This window comes from Poeciliopsis prolifica, unplaced genomic scaffold (genome assembly GCF_027474105.1).
Source record: "Poeciliopsis prolifica strain line A6 unplaced genomic scaffold, Auburn_PproV2 SCAFFOLD013, whole genome shotgun sequence".
Classification (NCBI taxonomy): domain Eukaryota; kingdom Metazoa; phylum Chordata; class Actinopteri; order Cyprinodontiformes; family Poeciliidae; genus Poeciliopsis; species Poeciliopsis prolifica.
The window spans coordinates 7,337,585-7,360,630 of record NW_026562388.1 but is presented as its reverse complement, the minus strand read 5'-3'; the positions used below and the strand labels follow the sequence as shown (position 1 = coordinate 7,360,630).

At 38.9% G+C, this 23,046-nt stretch overlaps 1 protein-coding gene across 10 annotated transcripts in view; it reads left to right on the top strand.

Moving 5' to 3' along the window:
* Nucleotides 1–23,046, top strand: part of myt1lb (myelin transcription factor 1-like, b) — a 111,825-nt gene that overhangs the window by 61,111 nt on the left and 27,668 nt on the right. For all 10 annotated transcript variants that reach the window (XM_055038319.1, XM_055038322.1, XM_055038325.1 and 7 more), the window contains 2 exons: nt 13,800–14,239; nt 18,119–19,279. In XM_055038319.1, the coding sequence (XP_054894294.1) occupies nt 13,800–14,239; nt 18,119–19,279 (1,601 nt within the window). The remainder of the gene's footprint in view (nt 1–13,799; nt 14,240–18,118; nt 19,280–23,046) is intronic.

Genomic DNA, 23,046 nt, shown 5'->3' with positions numbered 1-23,046 from the left:
AATAAAAGGATCAAAACTATCCATGAGTTGGCCACGCTTGCAATCATTGTGAAAGTCTTCACACTATGAACTACAATAACTTCTGGTTTAGCTTCAAAAACCACCTTAATCCAGATGTTATGAACACTTCAAACACATATATCAGCTGCAGAAACTGCAGAACTGAGGAAAAAACAAACAAACATGCACACTGGACACTTGGTGGTCTCTTTGTTAGGTACACCTGTTAAATTGCTTGTCACTAGCAAAGGCGATAGTCAGTCAAGTGCCAGTAACTTATTTACTTAGGAATGTAGATGTGGTTAAAATAATTTACTGTAGTTCAAACTGAACATCAACACAAACAAGAACAAGGTTTTAAATGACTCGTGCCAGATGTGCTGGTATGACAGTTTCAGAAATGGAAATGTCAAACTGACAATTCTTCAGTTTACTGAAAAATGCATATCAAACAGATTCAGGAGGGTGCCTTGCTTGAAGGTCTCATCAAAGTAATAACATGTTGTGGTTGTTGTTCAAATTAGAGATTTAAATCTGAGCTAACTTTGCTAATAGAAAAAGTGATGTAAAGTAAAGCCATCAATTCAGTTCAGATTATTTATATTGCACCATTCACAAAATGGAATCTCCAAGTAATTTATAAAAATATTCAATTCAATTCAATCATGCATACATTCTAGTTGATCTTAGTTGATCAAACAAAGCAGTTAAGTTCAGTTTATCATTCAAACTAGTGAAAAGATTTTCTAAGGAAACCAAGCAGATTGCATCAGTTTATTATCTTGCAGAATTCACTCCTCCTGGACGAACGTAGCGACAGTGAACGGTTTCTTGCATTGTGTCAATGACTTTGCAGTAGTCTCTCATACTGGGCATGAATGTAGGTTGGTAGGGAAAGAAAACTCCCTTTTAAAGAGAGAAACCTGCAGCAGAATCTAGTTCAATATTGTAGCTAAAACTAATTTACAAATGTAGTCCCTTGGCAGGTTACACACTACTGTACACACTGAGCAGTTATGGCCGCACTCATAAATAATTAATAACCTTCTTTAAAGCTCATTATATCATATACCCTGTCCCAAGTCTCGGCAATCTGAATACAGACTTAGTAGTTTTATGGCATAATGCAAACATACAATTAGCAATTTTGGTAAATAATACTGCAAGCTGTGATATGAGTATTGTTGGCAATGAAAATTATCAACTTTTTGGTTTTCTGTGTTATATAAAATTGTTTTAGAAATACTACAGAATGACATGCCTTCTTCTATAGCTCTGTATATATTTCTTTAGGTTTTATTTTGTAATCATCCTCTATTTTATTAGAAATTCCTAGACCTCCTCTGGAGACTACTAATGGAAATTAGTCAATGGCTACATCTTCTCTTTTAGGATTGACATTCACGCACATGAACTAAATACATTAATTCAGTTAAACATTGCCTTAATGTTATTTTCCAGATTTAAACATATTCATCTGTAGACATATATATGAAACCACTTGTAGTAGCGCTGAGACTGTCCGTTGAGTGTTTGCAGCCAAGACAGATGGTGAACTTTAGGTCCACCTATTCCTGAGTAAAGTGCTACCAGGCTGACATGAAGGGCTCTTGACTGAAGCGGCGCCCTCCGAATAGACTCTTCACCTGGAGAAAGAGAGCAGATAGAGATACACACTCACACATGCTGCACATCCACGCTTACGAAAGACCTCTCATCATGATGACACAAATGTAGACATGCGAGCCGTACGCTCACACACACACATGTACACGCACACACAACCTACTTCACATGTAGAGCAGCATTCCCAGCTGAGTGCCGCTCTCCAACCTGGCAATTTCAGCGGAAAGAAAATCCAACTAAAGTACACAGGGCATCATGCTGATTTCGCACAGGGGGCTTGAATGGCAGAATGGCCTCACTACAGCCTTCGTTACTGATACGGCAAGATCCAACTCATCTGGTTCAATAGCACTCTGTCACTGGCTCTTATGTGTGTGTGTGCACATGCAGCCAAAGCTGGATCCCCATTCCCCCCCCCCCCCCCCTACACAATTTTGTTGGATTGCGACAGCAAGATTCAACCCACATGCTTACACCTAGTTGAGAATTGTGTCTTTATACGCATCTCAGATGGAGAAACATAATGTACATGCTCTCAGATGCACCTAACAGGGAATGTTTTGGGTGACATTTAGTTTCTAGGTTGCACAAGATGCTCCTATAAATGAATCATGAGTAAATCTGTGAGGTGTGAATAATAGATGGGAGGAGAAGTAAAAAACAAAGGAGTGCTGTTATTATTTGTTAATAAGACACTCTGGAGCATCACTAACTAGATCTCATTACCTCAGTACTCGCAGGCATGCATACCACACAAATACACACGCACACACACCCCACATGCCAAACACATACCGAGGTCTCTCATCCTGCGTGACTATTTTTACCTGTGAAGCCTGTCGTTGCCTAGCACTCTGTAATTACATCCCACACTTCTCCAGCAGATGATTAGAAGCAGTGATGGATGGGTTAACACTGTCACCTAAAGATGCCTAGGTGCAAAGCTAATTATGCGACCATGCATGTGTCATATACCTGATACACGTGATAGCCCTGTGGAATGAGCACGATAAAGGTGGACGCTGCGTCTTCTGTTAATTAACAGATAAGACATGATGAAGGAACTCTGCCGTTGATTAATAGATTTTTGGAGCTCCTGTCTCAAACTCCGACAGCAGAGTGACAGACACAGTTCCTTCAGTTTCTCATTGTCCTCCATGAAAAACAATTTCAAAAGTGCTCGGCTCATTTATCACTCTGCACTTTTTGGAAAATTTCTAAATGCATGCTGTATTTTCACTCTCCCAACCCCCAGAATAGATATGGATTTGCTGTCATGTAAGGCGAGTGAGCTTTGTTTTGTGTCTCTGCATAGACAATTGTAGCACTGTTGGAACCTGGGGATTGGAGTGTGTGCTTATACATGCAAAATGTGCCCAGCTTCAGAGCGTGTGTGGAGACAGGGATGTGAGGGGTTACGTTTATGATTGCCACAGCTGCAGCTGGGGCTGTGGGCTGAGTAATTGCCTGTCTTGGTAGGGAGAGCGTGGTAGCGAGCTAAAAGTCAAGTGCTCTCTTCCTGCTGTAGACCTCATTTGGATTCCACATAGCTAGCTAGCAAGCTAACACCAGCCTTGGGCCTGTATTATTCATAACTTGACAGATAGCTCTCACTAAAAGCATTGGAAGTGGGCCAGGGAGTGATGGAGCGACAGAGGGAAGCGGCACCACTGCACCTCAGTCTCTGGCAGGGACAAGCAGAGAAGGAGGAGGAGGATTTGGAAACTATATATGGAATGAAGCAGCCCAAATAAAATCTATATGTGCATCTCAGTAAATTAGAATACCACTAAAACTGTACTTAATTAAGTCATTTCACTTCAGTCAAGTGAAACTTTCATGATATATTACCAAATTAGATGGCTATGGCTTAATTCCTAATAATTTTTATTATTTTTATTGCTGCTTAAGACCTATTTAATAAGATTATTTTTATACAAAAATATTTTCGTACAGTACATTTCAGGGACATACATTTCAGGTATGTCCTTGAAAATGTACAGTGCACGCACACATACTTGGTTGGTACTTCTTGCAGTGTGGCACAGAGCATGTTCAGAAAAGCCCAGGTTGCTTTAATATCAGCCTGTGGCATATATGCAATATAGTGTCTGGTGTCTCTCATCTTCCTCCATACATTTGAGGTTTGGGTCAGGCAAGTTAGTTGATTGGCCAGAAATCCCTCCATTGATTCTGGAATGGTTTAGCACAAGCAATGAAAAAGTTATATTTGCCTGTAGTAGCAATACCTTGGGTGTATCTCCAAAAGTCTTCTTTGCTTCATAAACCACTCAATGTTGGAACAATCTCTGCTGCTTGTGCACAATTTCTTTAACCACTTCTTCATTCATGCAATGGCCCTAAAACATTCAGACCATTGCGTGACTGTTTTAGTAATGGTCTTTTGTGACAAACCCTCCATATGGAGGTGAGTTACTGTTCGATTGGTCAACTGATAAGTGGGAACTCTTCCTCATGACTGAGTAACATATGTTCTAATTAACTGAGATGTAATGATAGGGATTCCAAAGAGGAGTCATGTAGTATCAGAAATAGCCTAGAAAAGCATGCAGTAAAGCAAGGATTTGGATGACAAATGCAAAGGAAAAACAAAAGCAAAATGAAAAAAGAAGAAATGCAGAGTAATATCAAATTGAAGAGAGAAAGATGGCTGGTAAAGAAAGAGCAGGCAGCCATCCACCCCCACCAAGCTCAGGAAGCCCTCTGTCTCCATGTGCAGCACCAGATAAGGTCGCATTAATCAAAATCTGCCACTTCCTGTTCCAAAAAACACAGTGCATGCCATCAGCCCCCCTCCGTGAAGTATCTGTCACCGAAACAGAAATTTCCATATTTAATGGGAAAGCTTTATATCACCAAAAAAAAAAAAAAAAAAAAAAAACTAAAGTGTGTGGGCTGGGGGTGAAAGGAACTGAGCTGGTTAGATCTGTCAGCTCTGTCATTAGTTTATACACTTCAGACTGTGCATGGTGCCTCGGGGTTCATTTCAGTTTAGCTCTGATTCAGCTGTTATCACTTCGGCAGCACGACTGAGCCGGACACTGATTGGTCTGCTCAAATACAATCACTGGTGTAATGACAGTTCACTAAAACACTATTATATTGTCTACTCTGCATCACCGAGACTCTTTCTTTGCCTGCTAGAACTTAATTTATTTATTTATTTGTTCTGCTGCATATTCTGTCCTCTAACAGTTTAAAGCAGGCTTTGATAGCTCTTCAACAGTGCGGCTGCCAAATTTACAGTGGCGTGCACATATTTGTTTATTTTTTCCCTTTGTAAATGCTCCCCCTCATTTGCCTTCTGTGCTTTATGACAAGCCTGCAAACTGCCTTTCTGACATTACCTGACGTCAGATAAACAGGTGGTGTTTATGCTTTTTTTTCTCCTATCCCTGCTTTTTTTTATTTTTTTATTTTTATTTTTATAACTGCCTCCCGGTGGAACAACATCAAAGGGAATGGCAGATCATGTACGGTTAGTGCCGAGCGTGCCGTGAGGGTTTGGGGGTGGGTGGGACCTTGGCAGTGGAGAGGGGAGGTGGCGCTTTTTGAATGGGTTAGCGACTCAGGGCCACCTCCAGGCTCGGGCTCATCCTGACCCCTAACCTCTGAACCCATTTCATACCCATTTCTGGATCTTTCTTCCTCCTCCTTCCGGCATGCCTTCCTTTCCACAGCAGCTGCCAACAGAATTACATCAGTGTCATAAAGCCCTCCTCCACTGGTGGAAAGACGAGGCTTAGCAAATATGAAACAGTCGGCCTCATAAAAGGAAAAGTCTTTACTCTGTTGTGTTGTGGAGGAACTACTATAAATACCAAGGCCAGTTGTGATGATTCTTATTAACAAATCACATGAAAAGATGTATACTAGCCATGCATTCATTATGTTCTTAATCCATATATTCACGTGTCCCTAACTTGTGTCCAGCTCTACAGGTTTCGGTTCAAGATTAAGTCTTTAGCAAAGGGTTTGTGTAATGTTAGTGATCATTTTGAATGAAATCTACTGCAAATGAAATAAGACAACCTTCTGAGCATTGCCCTTTTTGTGACTTGTTACTTATAGCATTTGTCTACTTTTCATTTTGATAAAAATGTAGAAAAACACCCATTAAATCAATAATAATTTTCTCAGGGAATCAAACCATACTTACCATACCTTGTTGAAACCAATAATGTAACAGGTCATACATGGTAATTTTGGACATTCCAAATGTGATAGAGCAAATAATTGAATAATAATAATGCTATAAAAATTTTTAAACCAATTAGAGTTACTACTTTCAGTAGTGAATTTTTTTTTCCAGATGGTCACACAGACTTTTAATTTCCAGCAATTGTATCTTAATTTTTACTTGAAAGCTCTTTGCATATAAGTTAAAAAGTCACAGAAAAAAGTTTAGCAGAAATTTCAATTCTCAATTTTCTTCAGTGCTCCATTTTAATTTCTCCATTGGAATTTCAACCAGGCCAATCAGTGAACAGAAGAAGTTGAGTACGATGGTATTGGTTTTCTGCACTGTATTAAAGCTGTAGATTGTCAGTGGCAACAGAGGAAGTGAGTACAGTCATTTAGACCATGTTGAACAAATTTACAAATATTTAATTAACATTTCCAGCCATTTTGTTTAGCTTGGCAGTTCTCTCTTTGCAGTGTAGGAAGAGCAAATTTCCGGTAAATTTCAAAGCATCAAAGTGGTGTATTACATGTATCGCAGCCAAACTTTAGCAGGTGAGTAAAGTTTAAAACTGCAACAAAATCCTTCAACAAAATCCAGGAAGCAATCATTATTCAACAGCAGAAGTGTAAAACATGGGGTTGTATGTTTGCCATGCCAATAGAAATGGAATCAGCCAGAAAAAATATAAACCAATTGCTAATAGAACAAAAGAAGTTTTCTAGTTGTGATTTAATTATTTTTGTTTTCAGCACTTTTCTTAAATTCTCTAGAAATATTGATAGCGGGGTTTTCCTTTATATCCCTTTAACTTTATTCTATCACCTATATTGTAATCAGTATTTCACAACTGGTAATTGGCAAAGCACTCTGGTTTTCTTACATGCAAACAGAATGTGAAGAACTCCAAGCAATAAGGCACTTAGTGATAAGAATTTGTAATGTATTTTATTGGCTTCTAATCAGGTAATGATTATGTCCCACAGCAGGTAAGAAATAAACAAAATAGAAACACGGCTAATATATCTTCACTCAGGTGGTTCATCACAGCCAAGGATTCCTTCATCACTCCATCAGTTCTTCCAAACAAACAGCTACTGTGACAGCCTCCTCAGAGGCTTTGGTAGACAGATGAAAAAAACAAAAGAAGAGGGAAGTCCTCCTCAGAAAATGGCTGATGGGCTAGCAGCTACCTAGCTGTTCTTTCCTCATGCATCTGAGAGTCGAGGTGATTGATTGAAGTCATTACACTGGTGGAAAGACTCCTTACCTGGCTAATCCGGGAGTGATTTTAGTAGCAGGATGACAGATAGCCACATTACAGTCTAGAATCAGCTGCTCGATGAGCTCTCCTCCCCGGGACTTCCTCAAGTGAATTATGTAAAATAGCTTGTATAATATAAATACTAATATTCTTATAGTTGATAACACAGCTGTCTTAAAGTTGTATGCATCTCTGACATAAACATGTTTACAAAGACATACATTTCAAAGTTTAGGACCATGATTTTTTTTTTTTTTTTTTTACTTAAATGCTTATTGCTGTAAATACAAATGTTGAGCGGTGTTTCTCACTTGGTCTTCACCAGACAAGACTATTTCATTTGGGATATATGGCCAGTCTCCAGTTGGATACGGGAGCTGTAAAGTCTTCTGGAAAATATACAGGAAACAAACACATAAAGGTTGATAAAAATTTGTATGGATTTTTCTTTATCAAAAAATCCCATTATATTAAAAAAAATCATAATCATACTTTTCATTGAGTCAACATGTATTAAACACTTTTATTGAGCCAATGTAATATTCTAATCTAAAATGTTGTAATTTTATTAGTTGTAAGTAATGCGAATTAGTTAAAATATTTTTGTATGAATAATCTATGTAATGTGTTTCACTTTGAGTTACTGAAATACATGTTGTTGTTTATTCCATAATATTCCAATTTATTAAATATGACTATTTAAAAAAATAAATGTGTTTTATTGGGTCTTATTCAGATTAAAACACAGAAAGCTTGTTCGCAGATTGCATTCTGTGTCATGTTGTCACTTCAATAACTCTTCATTTCTTTGCCAGCCACCAATAAAGATGGCAAACATATTTAAGCAAAAGGTGCTTTATGTGAAGATGTAAGACAAAATGCAGTCAAAAGAATATCTCAACAAGAATTTAATCCAGCTTAACACTGAATGAGGAAAACATTGTAAACTACGTTCCTTTCCTTTTGCAAATCAGAATCAAAATTTTGGCAACTCTGCTGGTGAAACATAAATGATCTGTGCAATCCTGATTCATTCCTCCTCTCTTCAGTGTTTCCAATGTACTCTCCACCGTAGAGAAAAACCTTAAACTAAGCAACAAAAACACTTTGGTTTAGTAATTAGCACACAAGGCAGAAAAAATGAGCTAAACCCACTTTGGGTGGGTTTAGAGGATAAATGTTGGAAGATCAGCATTTGAGCTTCATAGATGGGAATTATGTCAAGACCAAGGCTATTTCAGGTGATATTTTATGAGTCTGGTCATCATTCCTGTGCTCTTGAATGGGCCAAAACAGCAAATATGCAAGCTGGAGACTGAGCTGCCAACAAACGCCCCAAATTGTGGCGTCTGCCATGCACTTGCTGAGCCTCCTGCACCAAGACACTGCCTTTTGTTCTCCCCTGCTACTGGGAGAAGCCTGACAGCTCGGAAATGATCCTCACTCCTCTTTCATACGCAAAACCTTCCTTTTCTTTATTCCTCCTATACCTTATATTTCCCTGGTTTGTACACATATAAAAAAGGCCTCCATACAGAAATGCACAAAAAAAGCATACATTCTCCCATCTGTCTCGCCTCCTATAGCCTCTAATTTTCCTCCCCACCCCTCATTTTCTCTCCCTGCCTGCCGTTCTCTCTCATTTTTCCTCACTGGCTGGCTGACTGGCTGTGAGGATGGCGAATCCCTCGTGGGTTTCTGGAGGGTATCACCATGGAGACGGGGCTCTGCCACACGTGTCTATAGATCCTCCTGCTGGATAGGGAGCACAGTCGGAGGTGGTGCATTCCCTCTGTCTCCAGTCTGCTCTGTGGAGGAATAAGTACGATGAAGACGGTAGCAGTGTTAGAGAAACTAGGAAAAAAATGGCAGGAATAGTAATGCAGAGAACAATTTACGATTGAAAAACTTTAAATATTGAAATAATGCAGAGGGATGTAAGAATGGCGAACATAAAGATGGCAGAAAGAAAGGATGAGGAAAAAAGGAGGCAGGGGGAGCAGCTACAGCACCTTCATCCGTGCATCAGGGAGACAAATAGTGGGTGATGCTAATGACCGGCTAAAGCTTTTGCCCCCGCTGCGAACAGCCGCTAATATGACTGCTAATAAAGGCACCGTGAAACGGTGTCGCATTCCAGCAGTCGCTCAACTGTCGACTGAAATTAGCCAAACAGGAGCTCTCTGTCTCCTGCCACTCCTCTCCCCTGTCTCACGTTAATGCTCCAGGAACTGGAACCCGTTCAGTACAATGCCTCCTGACGGGGCTATTCTGCATTAAGGGGGCCTCTTGTTCACACTGTAATAGAATTTGTTCCATCTTGTAATGCTAAGGATGCCCACTTTATAGAAAAATCAAGTGGTCTTTTTGCGGTCTGAAGCTCTTTTCTCCTCTTGATTGCTGCCTCCAATCCTGCACGCGCCTCTCGGAGGATTTTTGTCATTCTGCCAGGAAGGTGGTGGTGGGGAAGCGGGGTCAAAACAACTTAGAATGGTGGAGTATTTTCTCATTGTCTTGTTTTTTTCTTCACATTTCCAGCTGAATTAGTCTTCTTTTCAAGTAAAATACCATTTAATTGCTTGAGGAATTTTAATTGCTAAGTGCACTGAGTGGGATGCATGGCCTGTGATGAGGAACATTGCCGACAAGGTCACTCGGAGCCAGGCTTGGAAGAACGTGGGAAGCTGCGGAGGCTTCCTGCAGGTTTAGTCATCATGGGGCTCGCTAGAAGCAAGGCAAACATACCTTTTCATCATATAGCAACAGCCTGACATCTGAAGGACACTTAAGAGCTCAGCTCTTACAGCGTTAATAAGGTGTTGTGAATTATAGCACTGTTCATGAACCAATCAGTTTCTAATTTATCAAAAAAGTTTACCTCATGATCATGCCTATCCACAAAGCAATCTTTGTTGTATTGCTGGCATTCATTTAGAATACTAAAATCGACAGCTGAAAAACACTTAACATACAATTAACTGTTAAAATCTAAGATTGAACAGCAGTTTATAAAGTTCTCTCAGACCAAAGGAAATGATGTTAACAATGAAGCTGTCATCACGCTGTCTATTTTGCTTTGTATGTCAATGTATTGATGTATAATAAGATAGACGTTTGGGAAAATGCAGTATGAGATTGCATGATGTAATCTTAGGGTTAATATCTGAGAAACAGTCTGTTAAATGTGTTAGATCTTGAGCATAGGAATGGTATACATGGGGTGTGAGAGATGCAGTACCTATCCTACACCTATCAGATGCCATTTTAGATTTATTAAAAAAAATATTTAGAATTTTAGTTTTGCTGGTAATAGTTATTGGTACAAAAATAAATGCATAGGAGAGTGATGCTGTACGATGCTCTGTATTCTTATGCCAATGGAGTGCAAGACAGATATGCAACATTGTGGTCATTTGTGACTGGATGAATTGGATCACTCAGCAAACCAACAAGTAAAAAGGTTTTGTTGGGCAGAATATCATGCTGAGGCTGCAGCTTAAGTTCTAGTGCATATATTGGAGGGAAGCACCACAAACATGGCTTTAATCAGTTCTTCCCCAGTCAGATTTGTCTCCATTCAGAGATCTTGTCGGATTCCTCCCCATTTTTGAAACCACTTATTGGGTGGTACAAGCCGGACCCAGCCAGGTATTGCACGCAATCGATTCAACTGGCACCTCACCACATTTGTTGATTCGCCCGTGGTAACATGCTGGTACCGTAGTAGCTGACAATCTGAAAATTGATATAAACTTTGTCAACTAGTCATAAATAGACTTTGGTATGATAAGAGCTATGCTGCATCAGAAAAATTCTACTGTTTATGAAGCATTTTTTTCATATGGTAGAGGTCTAGTTTTTAAAAATGTAAACAATGTATAACAGCTGTCATATACATCTTAAGGCTGTGATGGCTTTCACTTTCACCTTTTGTAAGTAATAATTTATTTGGGTAAAAGAGACTCACATTGAAAATTCAACATGTTAGCTATCAATATTGAATGCTATAGATAACAGGTATTTAACACACCTAGCAAGACATTTGAAAGCTTTCTTAATTTCTAAACTAGCCAACAACATCTACTCATTCTAGAATATGCTAGACATGTTACAAAATAATTATTGAGCACAGTAAGAATACATCAAATGCTTCTCGTTTTTGGGGATGATCCCAAAAATCTCCCTCTGGGAATAAAGATTCACCTTCTGTGGTTCTACGAGAACAGGCTGATCTTGTTGGGGAAACTATTAATCTGACAAAGGAAGGCCACACTGCACTGTCCTCTTCCCCCTGCGATTGAAATTCATTTGTGCACATTAAGGTGGTCCACTTCCAGTGGTTGTACAAGTCTGCCCCTAAAATAATAATGCGTACTTGACTCCTTTTAATGAAAAAATACACGGCCCACCTCATATTATTTGCTGTCCATTAGCTGATGTTGCAGCAATTATTCAATTCAACAACATGGGCTTTTTTTTATTTTTTATTTTTGCATGTAGTTGCATTAAGACCTGTCAGGCACAGAGCCACACTGCAGCTCAACGCTTGACAAGAAACATTGCCTTCAGACTGTTTTATTGTAAAAAAAAAAAAAAAAAAACAGGTAGAAAAGCAAGGCCAGGTGACAAAGCAGGAGAGGAGGGGGTGAGAACCCGTGTCTATCTACCTTTCACACCACTTCTCTCCCTTTCTGCCCCTCCTCTCCTGCTTGCCCGCCTGCCTGCTGGGACTGGCCCTTGATTTATTTGGAGAGGGCCCTGGAACAGAGGAGCCAGGATGAGTGGCATTTTAATGTGCTTTCGAGATGTTTGGTCACAAGCACTATTGATCACTGTGCTGCAGCTCAGTCTCAACCCCCCTCCCTTACTGTCCCGCAAACCCTTTCGCTGCCCTGGGGGGGAGAGCTTGTCAGGCAGGGAATGAGTTTCCATGTAGGCTTAGATTAATGAAATGAGGCCCCTGGTCACGGGTGGTGCAGGGGGTCAGACCATTAAAGAATCCCCAGATTGGCTGAGATTTAGCCTTGACTGACTGAGTATGGATATGCTGCTGAATAGAACTGGATTGGAATATGATAACAGCTTGCTGTTGTTGTTTCAGTTCAAATCTCACCAACATATTTTCATTCACTTAAAGTTTCTTGTTTTAGTGTTGACGTTGTGCACAGAAAAGAAGCTGGGGATATTTCATAGCTGAGTGAATGTGACCAGACGTTTGGGTTCATTTGACAGCTCAACAAGCTCAAAATACTGACTGTGTGTGTGATTTCTGAAATCAGGCACATCCTCCAGGACTCTCTCAGGTTTGATGAATCAAATGGAATACGATCCCTCTGATCAATAGCCTGAGCAAATACACATATTATCAGATTAGAATTTGTCCTCTAGATGCTGAGGAGAGCAAGAGATTATGTTAAAACCTGAGGCGCCTTGGTATGATTCAGTGTTCAGGCTACAGGTTTGTTCCCAGTCGGAGTGAATTTTGGAAAAGCTGTTGTGTTTCACAACTCTTAGTTGAGTTTGGAGGTGTTTGGAGGGCAGGCATTGTGGTGTTCTTTCACCTAAGGTTAAACTGATGTTAGTCTTTTGCTTTGTTTTATTTAGGGGTTCATGTGTGAGGAAATGTAAGAAAAAAAAAGATCATGTTAGCATAACAACTCAATAGTTAATGAGCACATCTAATTAAAGCCTGATATCTATCTCGGCAGAACAACTTGAGATGCTCTGTTTTCCATCTGTGAACTCCTTTCAAAATGTTGTAAATAAGCTTTACAAGATAAAGGTTAACATGAGAAATGATGTTTGCAGTATTTTGTAAAAGTATTTATACCACTTAAATGCTTTTCACACTTAAGGCATTTCATCCCTACAAATGTTCATGTATTTTGGAGGGATTGGAATGAAAAAGACACATTTTTAAATTTAATTTTGTTCTTGGATCAATTAAAAATAGTGTGTCTTTTACTCCTTCAGGTACCCCATGAGTCAATATTTTCCAGAACTGCATTTCACTGTGATTGCAAGTATTTGGAAGTGTCCTATCTCAAGAAAAGCATTTTTTGTAAAATAGCGCAAGCTCAGTCACAATGAATGGAAGGATTCTGTGAGCATTGGTTTTCAAGTTTTTCCACGGATTCCTAATTGTGTTTTATGTTTAGATGTTGACTAAGAGATGACTATGCTTTTATATAAACGACTCAATTTTAGCCCAAGCTGAATGTTTGGGGTCATTGTCCTGGAGGAAGGTGAACCTCCAACCAACTTTTAAGTATTTCAGCTAGATTTTAACAGTTATCTTCAAGTACTGCCCTACATTAAGTCCTATTTATATTCCCATTAACTCTGAGGAGCTTTTTTGTCCGTCCAAAGGAAAATGCAAGATTCCCTCAGCAATATTCTGTCACCACCGTGTTTTACTGTAATTTCTGTTTCCCCTGTATAAATTAAGGCAAACATTAAGCAAGACTTCTATTAGCTTTAGTTTAACAATTGATTTCTTCCTGTTTAATTGTTGTTAAACTCACAATTACTCACAATTAACTGGTCTATCAAGTGTTGGTTTATCACAAAAACTTAATTTTGAAAAAAATTGCATTTTTGATGTAACAACTTAAGAAAATTAAGAGATATAATCTTTGTAGGTCTCTATGCTTAGCTAACATTGCTAAAAGTTACTCTTATTTTACTCTTATTTGTCCTTGGCAGTGTGTACGCCTGCCCTTTGGCCAAGAAGAGGAAGGGTCTAGACAGGCAAACTCTGGAAACCTCTCCGAAGAGGAGCACCTACCTGGATGACATGGACAACTCCACCATGGAGGAGTGCTATGAGACAGACGGGACAGAGGAGATGGACGACAGGGAAGAGGAAGACGACGAGGGGGCCGTGGAGGAGGAGGGAGAAGTTGAAGAGGAAGATGTGGAGGGTTACATGGACTATAATGTCGAACAAATGGAGCATGAAGACGGGGAGGACGAGGATAGAGGAGAGGGAGACGAGGGAGAGGAAGAAGAGGAGGTAGAGGTGGAGCAAGACGAAGAGGAGGAAAACGATGAAGTGAGGGTGGAGGCAGAAGAGGAGGACGAGGAAGCGATAGAGGAAGTGGACTATGAAGGAGAGGAGGAAGACGGAGAACAGACTCAACAAGGTAAGAGTACTAAAGGACAATGTTAGAAATAAATTCAGCAAATCTGGTGCATTTTGTGAACTTTTTCATGGTCGTACAAATCCCAATCGAAGAAGGTTTTCATAAACAAAGAATAGGCTTTAAGGCCCCTCAAAACAGAAAAAAAATGTTTTACTGTTGTTTGTGTGTTCTGGCTCATTATTCTCCTAAAACTTTTATTTTGTAAAAGTGTTCATGCAGTTTGTGTCTGCTAAATTCAACATAATGAATTGAAATGTATTTTTTTGTTGTTTTTTTACTTTTAAACAAAGCCAGATCAATTTACCAGAACAGAAAATCATATTATTTAAAAGCTGCAGACTGTGCCATTGATAAGATACCAATGGTAACAACGGTAGGAAGTTGTAACAATATAGTGTAGTTTATATAGCCGAGTGTGTGGGTCCATATCAAAAGACCCATGATGAATGTATTCAAGCAACCAGAATTGCCTTTTCATTTGAGCTCCAGCATTTTATTGGTATGATCAGCAGCAGAGATAGCCTGGCATGCCACCATGTTCACAGAAAGCTTAAATCTCATTACTCTGGAACCACATAATTGAATTCAGTATCACTTCAGCTCAGTTTGTTTATATAATGCCAGATTACAGCAGATAAAACCGATTCATTCCATATGCCGTTGTACAGAAATCAATCAAGTCCAAATTCACTTCAGATCAATCCAGTTTATGAGAATAGAAACTGTCATATATCATTTTTTTTTGGTTAAAAAAATTGAATTTAATTTGTGTATTTGTGCTTTCATAGCATCAAATACTTTTAAAAGATTTTCAAACTATTTTTTCAAAAACGTCTGACATGGATTTTTTAAAGGGTTGAAGAAATGTCTGACAAACCATGAAGTGAGTGAACCAAGATCCATCTGAAAAATGAAGACGAAATAGTTGATCTGGTAGGAGTTTTTGATAGCCCAACATGTAAAAAAAACATCTGCATTTATGGGGGACATAATGTCTGTTGTTTCATTTCATACTGACTGCCATCAAAGTTATTTTTACAGCTTTTCAATGACGAGTTTTGAATTTCATAGCTGAATGTTCAGACAGCGGAGAGCGGGCGCCCAGTGTAAAACCTGTTAAACAATATTGCCGTACTCAACTACTTTCTAAAGATAAAAACTAAATATCATGGTTAACATTTTTAACATGAAACTAACCTGAGAGGCATAATTATAAAATTTCTATTTGATCATCTTTACTCAAAAATTGAAATTTATTTGAGTAGTAGAAACTTTACTTGATCATTCTACACTGAACAACTCTGAGGAAATATCACCAAACTTCTAACATAATAAGAATTGAATCTTTAGCCACTCAAGTTTGACTATATGTCTCATGAAGACACTACAAAATTCCACCCAGTTTTGGGATTTCAGAAGCTCCTGCCCCATATGTTTGTTATCTCCCCTTCCCCCAGTGATGCACCAAACAGCAGATCTGGCAGGTTTCTCTCCAGCAGATTCGGCTTTGCACCCACGCATCACGATTGGACCTGACAGTGCCTTCAAGTCCAATTAAGAGTGAAGCTCAGAGAGAGAAGTGTGTTAACCCTGTTTGGCGCGCAGCTCCTTCTGCCCAAAGTGTTGATGTGGCATCGCCGCCGCTGTGCTCCTATTTTCTTGCCGACATGTGAAAACATCTTTTCAGACTACTTTTCATTAGAGCCCATGGCTGAGATTTTATCTTGAACACTGAGACTGTGCCATTATCTCTTTGACTTCACTCTTTTTCTATTGAAGGCAAGTTGTCTGCACCTACCCTTATAAGTGTTGTACAAGATTCCTGTTTCCAGAAAGAATTCTGCACATCCTTATTTTGTTAGGATTCTGTAATTATTAAACACTAAAAGAGGAGCATTGGATTTGGTGTATGAGCTCTTTCAGTTTGCATTGTCTTTGCTGTTCCCATTTACCGATGGCCCATAGTTACCAATCTCCAGGTGAAATTCAGGAGCTTTTCTGTGTTTTTCATTCACATGCACATCCATTGTCGCTACTAAGTCAGTTCAGGGTAGGGCAATCTCTCTGTTTCCTCCTTAATCTGTGTCTCTTCTATATCCCTTTTGTGTACCTTGATTGCTCTTCAAATTGCTTCCCTGTGCCATGTTTCATACCATCAAAAATTAAACCCCTGGTGCTGGAGGTTGCTGTAAGAAGCCTTTCGCTGTCAAAATATGTGCTTGGCCATTCGTGACAGTTCCCTCTTCCTGCTCTAAAGCCCTCACCCGCCAGGCAGCAAGGCTGTGTTGCTCTCATTAAATTTGGATGTGTAGAAATGTGCGTAAAGATGACAAAGCTTTTGTAGAACAAGAACCATTTTCACAAGAAATATTCAAACATCTTTGTGTTTTGTCAGTGTTGTGAAAATTATAATTTTTTTTCATTAATACCATTTTTTTTCTGGTTTTGAAGTTTCCAAAGGTGATGTAAACTTTTGTTCCTTTTGCTACATGGTATGTGGGACCCCCGGGTGCGTTTTCTCTACAGGAATGTAAAAGGCAAATGTGGCGCCAATATGAGCAATGTGCTCTCGACGGCACAGGGCGGAAACGTGAAAGGAGAGATTGGAAATGCTCCAGGAGTGAGTGCTTGAAATTACTGACAGAAGAGGTTCAGTAACCTTTGCAGTCTGCCAGAGTCAATTAGACACTGAAAGGAATTCTAAAGATACTGAAGATTTAATGAAAATAAAGAACTTTACAAGCAAAGGATAAACAGCTGCTGACTGAAGTTCATGTTATCATTTGAACGTTACGTTATGACTTTGAATTTACCTTTTCAGTAGAAAATAATAGACTGAATAGGCATGTGTCAAGTTCTAGTTGGATTGTATGTTAAATGGGATAACTACACAGTGTGCAAAATCTATTTTAAGGTTTATTGAAAAAGGAAAGAGTATGGAATATAAAGCATTTCTGTTTCTCAAATGTGTTCCCTTTTCTTTTGTCTAAAGGTTGTATCAACCCATCTGTGATTAATCTATCTCTTATTAGAGATGTCACATGTATAGCATATTTATAAATGTTTAATCTGGATTAAATATCTAATGTTGATGTGAAAACTGACTAGGAATACTGTTAAAATGACTTTAAAACTTGAAGCCACAACATTTTAATTAAGGTTTCTCCCATCTCTACTACTTAAGAAGACTTGTTTCCATACTCTAAAACAATATAATCACACTTTGTATAAACCTTAAAAATAGTCATGTTTTGAAGTTTATACAAACTTCAAATGTTAACTTGAGATTTCTATTTTTAATCCTCATAATAATTATCACAAGATAACTGATTCAAAATAGTTATCTTGAGATATTGTGATGAGGAAACTGTTTTCACAATTATACACGCTTTAGATCTTTTAATATAAATACATTTTAATCTGTGTCATTGAGAATAAAGTGTAAATATATGATTAATTCAGTAAGTCACTTAAGTCTAAAGATACTATCAAAAACGTCCAAAAACCTTAAACAAATGTCGATCAATACCATTGAAAAGACTAAAACATTCTTGCCTTACTGGAAATAATTTTTTTCATGAAATGAGTTAAGACTTTTGCACAGTACTGAATAGCACAGAAAGAATTAGGGGCCTACTGTGAAAACATCATTTATAGAGTGTCTTTGCCTGGAACTTTCCTAAACCACTGCATTTAACTTCCTGTGGTGATTCACAATTTAGAACACAAGCTGCTGTTAAGACTTTCAAAGTAAATTATTAAGGGGAAGCAAAGAGTTCCTTATCCAATTTAGATGGTCCAAGCCCAGAAATCCGATTTAGCTGTAAAATAGAATAACGGAAATGGAATTACAAGATGCGTTTTCTTTCTTCCCAACAGAGGAAGATCAGATGAGCACTGGTGAGGGGGACGAAGACAATGGTGGAGGCGGTGGTGTTGGAAAATCCGGTCCTGCAACAGAGAAGGATGACAACAACAATGATGAGTATGAAAACTATGACGAGCTTGTGGCCAAGTCCCTTCTTAACTTGGGGAAGATCGCTGAAGATGCCGCCAATCGCGCCATGACAGAGTCTGAGATGAACAGCAACTCGTCCCACAGTGCTGAAGATGATGAGGAGGAGGAAGAAGAGGAAGAAGATGAGGAAGAAGAGGAGGAAGATGAAGATGATGAAGAGGAGGAAGAGGATGAGGAAGAAGAGGAGGAGGAAAGCGATGAAACACAACGAGAAGATCTGAGTTTGGATGTTGACAGCGATGTGGTTCGAGAAACGGTGGACTCTCTCAAACTGTTGGCACAGGGTCATGGTGCGGTTCTGTCCGATAGCTTAGATGGACAGGAGTTTGAGAACAGAACGTCCGGCAACGGGGATGACACAGACTGTTCTCACAATGGTGGAAATGCACATAATGGTGGTCAAATGAGGACCTCCAGTAATGGACAAATAGAAAACAGTGATGAGGAAGTGTGTTTAAGCAGTCTGGAGTGCCTAAGGAACCAGTGCTTTGACTTGGCTCGAAAACTTAGTGAAACAAAGCCCAATGAGCGAAATGGCCCAACTCAGCAAAATCATTACTCGTGCGGGGACCCCAATCAGCAACCCCAGCATCACGGCTATGGAGATTACCACAGCAGCCAAGACGACCGACGGACTCTTGATAGGAACTATTCTGACATGGACAATCTCATGAAGCTTGAGGAGCAGCTGAGCCCACGCTCCAAGGCCTTCTCTAGCTGTGCACACGATGAGCGATATCACACCAACAGCCACCGGGACTTTGACGAGGACACGGCCTCGGTGACGTCGGACCGATCAGAGGAAGTGTTTGACATGACAAAGGGGAATCTGTCCCTGCTAGAGAAAGCTATTGCACTAGAGTCAGAGCGCGCCAAAGCAATGCGGGATAAAATGGCTGCTGAGGCAGCCAGAAGAGACGGGGTGAGGTACACCCATGAAGAGCACGGCCCACGTCACGGTTACAGTGTTGAGCGCAAAGCCAGGCTTCCTGATGGCATGAAGAAGCCTTTCTTCCATAAAGGTAAGTGGATTCCATTAGAAATGATTCATCTTTGTAACTCAGTCTCATGTTTTTATCAAAATCTGACTAGTCTCTTGATTTATTAAAAACAATAATTTATTTAAAAGCATTATTAAGACCTTCCCAGAAGGTTCCTGATAATTTCATGCAATAATTATTGTCTACTTGCTACTCTAAAATTTTGCTTCACTCATTACTGAAGGTAACGGACATTAAGCGTTAAATTTAAGTTTGACTTTCAAATGACATGTTTTGACGGTCTTCTGAAATTCTGAAAAGCTTTGTTTTGTATATTTATTGCGTTTTAAACAGAATCATTTCAAATGAAATAATTTTTACCTTTAGAATACTGGCCTAATGAACATGCACGATTGAACTATAGGAGGAATATTTTTGGATTATTTTAGTTAAAATGAAATTTTAAAAAATGTCAATGTTTATAATTGTTTTTGTCTCAGATCATCATATGAGTCTGCAGGTGGATTTATATAAAAAATGTAATAGTAACAGTTGCTGAAAATATATATTTTGATTGATTAGCTAATTATCTTGAAAGAAATGTTTTATTTCTTACTCAACTAAGAGTTAATTCAGTCCAAATAATTAATCTTAAAGACAGCATAAAAAATAAGATGCTCCAAAAGACCAAAGGTCGAGATCCATGTTTTGTTTTATACTATAAAAAGCATATCTTTCATCATTAGACAGGCTCAGGTGAAATATTTGCTTTTTCTGTACTCTGCATTTCATTTCCTCTGTAGAAGAGACCAGACAAACATGTGTGCATTCTGGGAACCTCAGTATAACTTCGGGACAAGCTTTTTTTCAGCCAATTTGGAAATTAGATTCTCGGCACCAGCGTGAGCAGCAGCAGCAGCTTATATTGTAAAATAGGGCAGTATGGAAACATCAGAGGGTAGGCTTGTCAGGCATAAGTAATGGCAATCTACATGCCCTGTTAGGACTGCAAATCTCATCCCTGTGATGCAGCTCAGGGTAAAGCAGCCTATTTTTAAACCTATAGGCAAACAGTTTGGGGAAAGAAACCATTGAAACAAGGGTCCTCTGTTTTAGGAGTCTGCACTACAAGGCCACTTCTTAATAGCACAACACTATGGAAAATGCAGATCATCATTTCTTTATTCTTCTCATCATTTGGTCTGTAATACACAGACCAAAGTGGATAAGTTATTGTCACCTGTATACATAATATCAGATGAGAGCAACAAATAAGAGCATGGCAATTCACAGCGGGATGATATTACACCTCAAATGCCACACAACTCACAGCAGGTTTATATTGTTACTTAAATGCCACACATGCTAATTTCAAGAGTCTTCCCTGGCCTTTGTGTCTGGATAATGTTGGAATAATGAGAGGATGCAAGACGGCTGCAAGGCGATAGCATCTTTCCCTGGGCAAGATAGTAACAGACACTCATTGACCAGGGTTTCAGTGTGTGATTTATAAAAAACTAGCGTAGAAGCAAGGCTCCCTAAGAGAAGCATGAGGTTGAGATGAAAATTGAACAGTATCAAAATGACCGATAACGAACGACAGGCCCACTGACTGCACATTAATTATCTAGAGATGGTATGGTAATGGGGGCCATTTGCTATGCAAAGCGCAGCCCGTCCCCAGCCACAATCAATATCCCCTGCTTTCTAATATGCCTTCCACTTGGCTGCCTCCGCTCTCCACAATAGAAGTGATGCAGGCGGGATGCATGAGCATCACGTCTGCTTGCACTCACATGTATGGAAATGGAGAATTATTTCCAATGTGCTGCTGAAACATTAACAGCGAACATTGTATAATGAAGCCATTATACAAAGAAGCTGCATTTCACTTGCGGCTCAAGTTCCCTATCAACATAAAACTTTGCTTCCTGATTGTGTTGGTGCCAGACAAAAGAGCCAGACATGACATTGCAGTTTTATCCCAACTCACATGGGCCTAATGTGGCATAGATGGATGATGGCCCCAAAGGATAATGAGGTGCTTCTTTTCTGATGAATGGGACATGGAATTTAGTTTGGTGACTCATTTGTAAATGTATGATTACGTGTGCCCCTATGCCACCTCTCAGTTTTGTCGTTTCCAAACTCTTCCCTTCTGCTTCACTTGATCGATTTTAACACTTCAACCCAACTGAGGGGCTTGTATCTGTTCACATGAAGTGAATTAGAAAATGGTCTAATACATGAAAGACCTGTGTATCTTTCCTCCCTTTGTTACATAATTTCCACAGTTGCATCTGAGTATATTGAAATATCATTAAAAATGATATTTATTTCTGTAATTCCATTCAGAACATGAAATAAATAATCAGCACAGTTAAGTGCATTTTGGTTGAGACCATATCTGACCTAGTTTCAAGGAAATATAAGATGCAATCTCATTTCATGTGTGGAGTAGAATGTCTCAAAAAGTGCTTTTGATGTTGTGAGGCCTGTAATGCGGAAAAGAAAATAGAGATTTTAATTCAGCAAAGCAATTAATATCTTTGTTTTAATCATTTCATTCTGTTTCCACACACAAATAGAGAAATAAATATTGGTCAAACTAAGACATAAAAAAGAAGATTTGAAGGTCAAGAAAAATAATGTGGTTCTTTTGAGTGCACTCAGCCCTCAAAAAGCTAAAGTTTTCAACAATAATAACGAAACATTTAAATATAAAAATAATAATTTCCATCTCTGATTCTGTGTAGAATGCCAGAAGCCGTTTAATATAGAGAAGGAAAGAGACTTACTTACTTTTCTGCTGTATGTCAATCTAGACTGAAATCCTGTTTATTCCTCCTGTCCTGCAGCACATAAAGGCAGATTTGCTAAAGAAAACATTCTGAATGCTGTCAAGGCCAAATAAAAATTGCTTTGGAGTTTCAAAACTTTAATTTTACCCCTTAGAATGACTTAACAGATGATACTTGATTTGCAGTTGTGGTTTTAGTAGAATTTTCATCAGACTGTCTCCCTCTCCTGCTACTAATGAACATAGAAAATATTCTTACATAATTTTGTGTTTTTTGTGCATTTTGCTCCATCTTCTTAAACACCTAGTCAGTCGTGACAGATGACTGCTTGTTTCGTGCCAGATTCTTCTCAAGTTTTCCTCTCCACTGTTGCTACATGCTTGCTCAGTATGAGGGATCGCTGCAAAGTCAATAACACAAAGCAGGAGATTTTCTGCTGTCGCTATGTGCTTGTCCAGGAGGAGTGACAACTTTGAATAATTACTTGAGCTTACTGTACTGTTTGATAACCAGGATCAATTTGGAACGTATGGGTGATTGACTTGAAATTATTTTTTTGTTAATATAGCATTTTTCAATCTGGCCCCAAAAGCACACCCAAGTTCATCCTACAGGTTTTCCAGCCCAGAAACTGGCAAGTCATCTACTTTCACAAAAGCTAGCCTCTGATAAACATTTAAATATAAATGTTTATCAGATGAAATGGTGTTGATTTGAATAATCAACACCATTTACCTTTCTCTGTACAGGATGTTCAGCATTATCTATCAGCAAAATTTGCATCTTTAGAAATTATCCATTTTTAGAACGTAAAAATAAAAGCATCTTGTGTAATAGTCATATAATCAAAAACTAAGCACACCAGCAGTACAAGTTGCCTACATCATTCCCATTCACTTGTAAGCATTAATCTTTGGTTATATACTATTACTTTTACCATATATTTGTATTCTTAGTATTACAGAAATCTCACGCCTAACCCAGTAACATCTGTTATTTTAATGTTAG